This window comes from Gavialis gangeticus, unplaced genomic scaffold (genome assembly GCF_001723915.1).
Source record: "Gavialis gangeticus isolate Ggan-Ray unplaced genomic scaffold, GavGan_comp1, whole genome shotgun sequence".
In the NCBI taxonomy this organism is placed as follows: domain Eukaryota; kingdom Metazoa; phylum Chordata; order Crocodylia; family Gavialidae; genus Gavialis; species Gavialis gangeticus.
This window is the reverse complement of record NW_017729032.1, coordinates 211232208-211241680: the sequence shown is the minus strand read 5'-3', so window position 1 is coordinate 211241680 and position 9473 is coordinate 211232208. Positions and strand designations below refer to the sequence as shown.

At 42.3% G+C, this 9473-nt stretch overlaps 1 protein-coding gene across 2 annotated transcripts in view; it reads left to right on the top strand.

Moving 5' to 3' along the window:
* The window catches only part of IGSF5 (immunoglobulin superfamily member 5), an 86520-nt gene that overhangs the window by 37986 nt on the left and 39061 nt on the right, over nt 1–9473 (top strand). For both annotated transcript variants that reach the window (XM_019525432.1, XM_019525431.1), the window contains exons 5-6: nt 1979–2107; nt 2603–2627. In XM_019525432.1, the coding sequence (XP_019380977.1) occupies nt 1979–2107; nt 2603–2627 (154 nt within the window). The remainder of the gene's footprint in view (nt 1–1978; nt 2108–2602; nt 2628–9473) is intronic.

The window sequence follows — 9473 nt, the reverse complement described above, 5'->3', positions numbered from 1 at the left end:
GAGCACAGCCAGGAGTGACCAGGAACAACGGTCACAAGCTAGCAGAGGGTAGATTTAGGTTAGACATCAGAAGGCGCTCTTTCACGGTTAGGGTGGCTAGGGTCTGGAACCAACTTCCAAGGGAGGTGGTGCAGGCTCCTACCCTGGGGGGTTTTAAGAAGAGGTTAGATGAACACCTTGCTGGGGTCGTTTGACCCCAGTACTCTTTCCTGCCATGGCAGAGGGTCAGACTAGATGATCTTCTCAGGTCCCTTCCAACCCTAGAAACTATGAAACTATGTGGGGTGGAGGAAAGGGAATATGGGGAGCTGTCCCAGCTCAGAGGGCAGCTGCCTGCCAGCCCCATGCAGATCAGGACCTGTCCCGATCTCTGTGTGGCTAGGAGGCAGTTGTCTAGCTGCCAGAACAGCAATCCCAGCCCTGCAGAGATCGTGATGGGTCCCGATCTGTGCAAGGTTGGCAGGCAGCTGCCCACCCAGCTGCGACATCTCCCCTTGCCACACCCCTCCACCTCCACCCTACGCAGCTCAGGGCTGCCCCCAGAGCTGGGAATGCTAGGGTCTGGTACCCAGGGGAGCCTGAAGCTTCTCCTGGATGCTGCAGGAGGGCAGAGCAGGGCAGGAGCGGCCCTGGACTGGACTGCTCCTGTTGGGCACAATTTGCTCCCAATGCGGGAGCCTGAATATTCTGCAGACAAAATACAGGAGCATTAATTGCATGTGTAGATGAGCCCACTTAGTTTCTGTTAACAGGACCAGGCACAAAGAAGCATTCTGTTCACCTGTGTGGACATGCTTTCAGTGCTCCACACTTTCAATGGGGAATTAGTGAAAAAGTTTCCATTGCCTCTAGAATCACACATTCATTTCACTAGGCAGTACATCCATGCCTCTGGAGATGGACAGTAGCTCTCTTACATCTATTATTGAAGTGCAATCCATTAAAAATGACATTATTCCAGACTAGCATCAGTGTAAGTGCTGCATTTGGCATTAACTAGTTACTGGATAAAGTGGACAAATAGGAACTAGAACCCAAGACCTCTCTCAGTCAATATAGTGGCCCTCATCTTGGCCAGAGAGGCAGCTTCTCCTTTTCCTGGTTTCATAAATCCATCCCTTTAGCTGGTTGACAGTGCAGCTATAACAACAATGTGCCCCTAGTTCTGCATAGTGTGGTAGTTGTGATGCTGTCCTATGGTGTGAGAGGTGAGCCCTTGCTGATATCCCTTTGAGGAGAGTGGGCCTAGATCGTGCATCTTCTTGGGTAGAGTTTTTAATACATTGCAACACAAATCTGCCGCTTGCAACAGTGTCAAGCCACTACTAGTCCTGGTTTTGGGTCAGCTGAAGTTTCACAGGTCTTGCACAGCTTTTATTTGACTCCGGGGGGAAATTAAATTGCAACAAAACATAAAGGGAGCTAAATGCCTTGGTGGTCATATTGAATTGTTTCCCAGAATGCACAGCTGGGCAAACACTGACTTTGGGTACAAGGCAGACAGGTAAAAATGTAGACTTTTTATTGCAATTCTGATGATTATGCAGGATGAAGTAGAATGTCATTTCATCTCTTCTAAAACTATGAAAATGCCATTTAGATTCCTTAACAGCAAAGTAGAATTTTGCCCCTGTTGTCTGTAAAAGGTGTTGGACCAGGGACAAACTGCCCCCAATGTAAGTGAGAAGAATAAAAAAAGAGCATCCAGTGTTTGTGAGTAATAGAAGGAACTATAGGCTAAAGTAGAATAATTGCAGTGATAAAAAAAATCATGTTCAAGGCATTTTGTACTTTTGGGCACTATCAATAAATCTAGGATAAAGTCACCTGGCAAACAAATGAGAAATACAATTAATCTTTGATATTAAATAATCCATGAGTAATTTGAATAGTGCTTACAAAACGATGCACACTTATTCTTTAGCAAAAGGCCAGCTACAGTTCTGGTAGTATAATACTTCTTCATTTAATTTAATAGAAAACACAGGAGACGGTACAAGCACGTGGATTATAATAGTTGCAGTCGTATTTTCAGTTGTCGGTTTTCTTCTTCTGGTCATTATTATTGTGATTATTGTATACTGCTGTCACCGCCAAAAAAAGAAAGGTAAGTGGATTTTGCTAATGTATTTTTTAAGTATTAAATTAGCTACAATCTGTTATCGTGTCAGTTGAGGCATTCTGCACAGTTTGGTAAGGAATGTTCAGACAATCAGTGAATTTTGGGAACTTGTAGCTTGTTGACAATGCATTTCATTTTTCTGTTACCCCATAAGAAGTCAACTTTTTCTTGGTGGACTCATTAGTATTTCTACCATAGTAAAACTGTAGTGTGTTAATGTCAACAGTGCCTTATTAGAACACAAATCTTATTGATTGTCAACGCACACCTTCATCTAGATATGTGATATATAGCTATAATAAATGCATTAAATGAATACTTTCATGGTGTTCATTTTCCATGTAAACAATTGTGCAGGAATGATATGTGATTACAAGTGGAAGGGGACAGAACTTTGTTCTAATACAGAAATTGAGAACCTCTGCAGTAGCCCATGTTTAATTGTACCGTATTTTAAATTCATTTTTTCATTTCTTTCAGAATCCACCTATCAAAAGGAGATGAGGTAAGTTGAATATCACAGGAAATATTGTCCCTTGGTTATGACCCTCTTATGCTGTCTTCAGCACTGTCAAAAAGCCCCTAATCTGACTTGATCTGAGCTGAATATTCCCCTGATTCAGGCTTTGTGTCAGGTAATTTACGTTGCCCCATAATCCCCTCTACTGCAACCCTAGGCTTAAGGGGTGTGTCAGAAGACAAGGGTAAGGGCTGCAGCCCTGAGAACTGTGGACATTAGTGGCTTGAAGTTGCTGCAAGGCAGGTTTCGGCTAAATATCAGGAAAACTTCTTCATTGTTAGAATAGAGAGGCAGTGGAATACACTGTTTAGGGGAGTTTTGGTGTTTAAGAAGAGGTTGGACAGCCACTGGTCTGGGTTGCTTATGTTCTGTTATGGGTATTTCCCACGTTTCTGGGCTTTGCTAGCTGCCCTCTCTCCTCACTTTCCATTACATGTGTTAGGGTGTTTTTAAGCCTTCCTCAGAACTCAGAAGCATTGGGTGTTGGATGCAGCCAAGTCTGGGGACACACTGGGGTGTCCCAGTGCTCCTGCAGGGATTTAAAACTGGAGGTTCCTGGCTAGCAGGGGTGACTAATACCTCTTGACTAATGACTAATGACCAATACCCACATGTATTTGGAAAACAGCAACCTTTATTTGTATCCACATTTCTGTTCTATCCACTCCAAACTAGCTCAAACCAGAGCACTCTTGGGATCAGCAAAAGACTAATTTCTTTGTTCGGGTTTTGAGGAAGTAGTGGGCAGGGCCATGTGAAACCTTCCAGAAGAATCTACAAACAACATGAAGTTTTAGCAGGTCAAAGGTAAAGTGCTAGAAGGGATCATAAACTGGCAAGCAGGACAGGAAGCAAAGAAGGTGGGACTGCAGGGAATTACAGCTAGATTGGGAGGTTTTTTGTTTGTTCCCATTGTTTGAGGAAACTTCTGCATTTTTTTTTATATTTTATGTAAAACATACCATTAAAGTTAAACATACATAGATGGGCAAGGTCAACAGCTAGAGCAAATCTAAAATCAACGAATGTCAAGTTCGGATGAGTATCCTGAATACTTGGTTTTAATACCACACCACCACACTGTTAGGTGTGCAAACCCAATTCACAAGATAACCCCAGATGTCTTTACATGTGCCTTGGGGTGGAGAGGAGGGCACTTTAATTAGAGTGGATCCAAGAGCTGCTGTAATTAAAACAACCTCAGTGTCACATGTATTCAGGGTCCTGCAGTTCAAAATGGCAGCAGGGGTGCTTTAACTAAAGTTTGTGGGCAGGCCTGGGGGTGGGCCAAAAGCCTCACATCTGCTCCTATACTTCTGTGCCATGGCTGAGTGCTCCCACGCCCCATGCCGCTGACCCACATGGCAAAAAAACTGCTGCAAAAAACCTGCTCCGCTTTTGGAGGCTGATCTCAAGGGGGTCATGTGCCTCCCCATGCTCCCCCCCACCAGTCACCTGTGCTGGCTAGAGAGTCTTGCTGTTGTGATCAGGATCAGACCAATCACCATATTTGGGGTCAAGAAGGAATTTTACCCTATGGTCAAATTGGTATGGACTATGGGGGGGATGCCTTCATCTGTAGCAGGGGTGTGACCTTGTACCTGGGATCTCTTGTGTGTATATTAGCAACCTTTTACAGAAGCAGATCACAGGACATTGGCTGCTGTGGTCCCATTGCTTTACCTGTGGCAGGTTAGGTTGTTATGTTTTGTGCTGTGTCAGGGTTGATGATAGTTTTCTGGGGAGGTTAGATTATGGATTTGTATAGGATGGTTTGGCTAGGATTAATAAGCCTTGGCTGAGCTGATATAGCTAGAGATAGTCCTGCTTTGAGCAGGGGGTTGGACTAGATGACCTCCTGAGGTTCCTTCCAACCCTTATTTTGTCTATGATTCTGTAATTTTGTGATCCTGCTTCAGGCAGGGGATTCGACTATATGAAGTCCCTTTTAGCCCTGTTTCTCTATGCATACTACTCATACTATTCTATGCATACTTCTTTATGCATACTCATACTACTGCCACAAGTAGGTACCCAGGCACAACGTTTGAAACTGTTTTGTATCTGAATTATCTTAGGGGCCTTGCTATCCACCACAGTAACTCAGAATCATAATGACAGAAATGTGGTGTAAAGCCTTCATTGCTCCCCAGTCTCCCTGTGCTGTGAGTTTTGTGCTGAGCCTCTTGCCAGTACAGCTCAACATCTTACTCTACTTTTAGTTTTTCTTTCCTCTAAATTATCATGCAACCTGGTCTGGATATTGTAAACCACTACCCTAAAAAATGTCAGAAAATTGCCCATTAGACTCTTTCAGGTGAATCACCACCACACTATTTCTGACTATAATAAAAACATAAAAACCTTGTTTAAAGAGATCAAAATGCTTTAGTTAGCACATCTTGGTTTCAGTGAGGTATTTAATGGTCTGCTTTTAAGCATGAGTAGTTCCCTCTACACACGTGCTTAAAAATTAAATATATGTGCTTTGCTGAAACCAGGCTTCAGTTTGTGACTTAGCAGTGGTTTCCAATTTGCAACAGGTTTTCTCTCAGGCTCCGTTCTTCACATTTGCAACCAGTTCCACAGGAGGGCACTGTTCACTGCAGCAGCTATCTCCAAGTTTCCAAAAGATGGAGTTAGCTGTGTTAGTCTGAAGTCAAGCAGAAGGCAGGATAGATTTGTAACTTAGATATCACAAACTTGTGGGAACAGCATCTGAAGAAGCTTTTGCCCCATGAAAGCTTGTGGTATAATATGTGTATCTACTTTGGTTAGTCAATAAAGTGCAAATCTACCCTGCCTTCTACTTTTCAAAAAGACTACAGTAGGTGTACTACTTCCAGAAAACTTAGGGTATCACTCTACTAGAATTTCTGGTGTACAAAGGCAGGCTGAAACTGAGACATCTTGATTCATGTTAATTGAGACAGATTGGCAGACAAATTAGATCATGTCCCCTGGTTTTTAAGGATCATTAGAGCTGGACTGTAAAACAAAACAAAACAAAACACAAGAAAACAAACAAAAACAAAGACTGCCCAGTGATCACTGTCAATGTTTCCTACTTAGTTAAATGAGTATCAGATACACTTGAATACAAAGCAAATTAATTGTGTACACCACTGCATTAGTACAAAACACCTTAAAAATACATGCTTCTGTTCATCAATATTAAGAGCCTGTTTGTCACTATTAATGGTACCATGGAAGTTTTATCACGTAACTTTGGGTTATTCATTTTTATTTTCAGGGTTAAACCATGAATTGATATACAATTATTGCTTGTGGGATATTTAATTCTACTCTTCATACTGTCTTTTAATCACCCTCTAATAATGAGTTTCGTATGTAGAACTTTGTCAAAAGTCTTTTGAAAGTCTAAATAGATGTTCTTGACCACTTCTCCCTTATTCAGTACTGATGCATTTAAAGAATTCTGAGAGATTAGTGAAACATGACTTGCTATTGAAGAAATCATTTTGGAAAGATCATCAGATCAAGAACTTTTAATCTTTTGTTATTCTTTAAAAAAATATTATTTCAGTTAATATACCAGGAACAGATGTACAGACAGGTTGGACTAAATCAGCAAAGCAGCTGAGGCCAAATCTAGGGACAACTTTATATTTGGATTGCTGTATCAACAGAGCTTATTCTAGCATTTTAACCTAGCCCTGCCCAGAACCCACTGTGAACATTAATTTTGCCAGGGCAGAATCTATGGAAAGAGTCTACCCAACAGATAAAGTCAGAATTCCAGAGAATGTATTTGCTAAAACACAATGATAAAATCTTCCCCCAGATCCCAGAGAGTTGTCTAAATGTCTCTGCCTACAGCTGGCTACCAGAGTGCTTTTCTACAGGTTTTACATGAGGCTAGTGTAGAATATTCCTGGTTTCACTCTGGTTGTCTCTTTCCCTGTATATTCCCTGAATTTGACCTCTGGTAAATTAAGTTGGATCTTAATGAAATGTTGAATACTTTTCGAACTCATTTCAGCAAAAAAAATACCCTCATGCTTAAATTTAAACACAAATTCTTCAGTGGGACTGACATTCAGTGGAACTTACATTTAATATAATTCTTAAAGTTAAGCACATGTTGAAAAGTTTTGATGGACCAGAGCCCTAGGCTGTAGCTTGAACATAAGAAGCTACACGTGTGAATACTTTTTGCAGGATTGGTACTTTTATTTGTTCTCTTCACTATCAAAAGAATGTTTCCCCTGCCCACCAATTTAACCCCCCATGCCTTTTTGGCACTAGAAGAAATGGATAAGTTATCCCAGAAGCATGCTGTTTTCTTAGAACAAAAATGGCTGCCCTTGTTTTGTTAGTTTGTAACTTGGCTGTCTTTTTGTAAATACTACATCTTTTGATAGGACTTTTGGCTTTGGCTTCTAAGGACTTCACAAGTTTTAAGGATCAGATAAAATAAACTATTCAGTAGCATGCAAGATGTGTACTTATATCTCTAAGTTAGTGGTTCTCAACCTTTTTAGACTTGAAACACCACTGGATAGATTTGAGATACCCCTAAGAAAATGCTGGCTCTTAACTTTCCTGTTTTTTGACTATATAGATAAAAATAGATATATAGATAAAAAAATTCTGTTGCAAAGAACGCAGCTATGGATTTCTATTTGAAATCTCTGGGCACCCATACGCATGCTGGATATCTGCTCCAACATTTACTAATTAGCACATGTCAGAGCAGACTTGATAAATTAAATCTAACAGACTACATGTCACATGTATTCACTGTTCCCATGCTTCAAGATGACAGCAGGAGCTTTAACTGAAGCGTGTCAAATGAACTTTAGTTAAAGCACCCCTGCTGCCATTTTGAAGTGCAGGACCCTGAATACATGTGACACTGAGGTTGTTTTAATTACAGCAGCTCTTGGATCCACTCTAATTAAAGTGCCCTCCACTCCACCCCAAGGCACATGTAAAGACATCTTCTGGGGTTATCTTGTGAATTGGGTTTGCACACCTAACAGTGTGGTGGTGTGGTATTAAAACCAAGTATTCAGTATACTCATCCAAACTTGACATTTGTTGATTTTAGATTTGCTCTAGCTGTTGACCTTGCCCATCTATGTATGTTTAACTTTAATGGTATGTTTTACATAAAATATAAAAAAAAATGCAGAAGTTTCCTCAAACAATGGGAACAAACAAAAAACCTCCCAATCTAGCTGTAATTCCCTGCAGTCCCACCTTCTTTGCTTCCTGTCCTGCTTGCCAGTTTATGATCCCTTCTAGCACTTTACCTTTGACCTGCTAAAACTTCATGTTGTTTGTAGATTCAAAAAGACAAGAACTCCTTACTTAATCCATCTTGATTTACTTAAGAGAGGACAATGCATATTAGATGTCCTCACTGTAGCGCACACCTTGCTAAAAGACTTATTACAACTACAGCTCCTTCTTTTGTCCCAGCAGACACATCAGCTCAAAGGACAGAGTGGAGTGGAGGAGGTAGACTATTACTCCCCTGCTTCCTAGACTGGCTCACAGAGTTGGCACCAACTTATGTGAATCAAGGGGCTATTAGGGGGAGAACATTAGAACATAAGAAGTGGTATGCTGGGTGAAAGCAATGGTCTATCTAGTCTCTAACAGCAGCAGAAGCATTGGCAGCACGTAGGGGGTGCACGCAGGTGCACGTGCACGCCCTGAGATTGGCAGTGCACCCCCTGAGATTGACTGCCGCTGTCAGCAGCACCTGCAGGCAGTCGCCGCTCGCCACCCCTCCCTCTCACCACCATCACCACCATCACCACTGCGACTGCCTGCGGGAGCTCCCCACTCACCACTGCCATGCCCCCACTGCTGCCACCCCCTGTGGGCAGTTGTCATGCCCCCCCAACCTTGGGAGGCACATAATGTTTATGAGCAAAAGTGTATGCTATAGAGGGAGGGCACTGAGTGATCTATCCCCTGTTCAATACTTTCCTTGGAATCCACCATTATTGACAGTTGGGACACAAGGAAACTTTCCACGCTGTCCACAATGCAGACCTGTGAGTCAGCAACACAGTCTAACACAGAATTTGAGATTGCAATTCATTTTATACAAAAGCCATGAAGTGGGTCAGAGACTGGAGGTCTTGGGGGTAAAGTTTTGTATTTCCCAGTTGCTGATTAAGCAGAAACTCTAGTTAGGGTTTATCCAGGACTCTACCTGCAATATAATAGTTTCAAGCATGAGAAATATTTTAATTACCTTTTTGAAAGTCAGGTATGGCTTGTTACCAGATTTGCCCATTCCTTTGGGGTGCACTCATTTATTAGTTACATTTCTGGGGTCTCTGCAATTCTATCAATGTACTGCTTGTGTCACTTGTGTTACTATACGGAGCTCTATTTCTCCTTTCTGCAAGTCCTCATCCCTGCTGGAGCTACTTTGCAGAGATAAGTTTCAACCGGGCCAGGTTCCTCCAGCTATGGAGTCAGTTGAGCGCGCGCGCCCACACACACACACACACACACACACACACACACACACGCGCACACGCACACGCGCAGGCACACACACACACACACAGATTAACAGAGCATGTCCAAGCAGGCAGGGTTACTCAGCATTTCCAGGCTGATACTCTCATGTGCCACAGACTCAGCACAGGAACAGGGCACATCTGAGTCAGCTGAGTCAATCATCATTTACAGGCTGACACCCTCATATGCCACAGCTCAGCACTTCCCAATCTCTTGTCCCAGTTGTCCTGATAGTAACTCCCTTGATGAGCAGACCCCACATGATTTTTGGGCTTTACAGGGATCTTTGACTTAGGTAAAAGAAGTCTTCTTGCAGAGCAA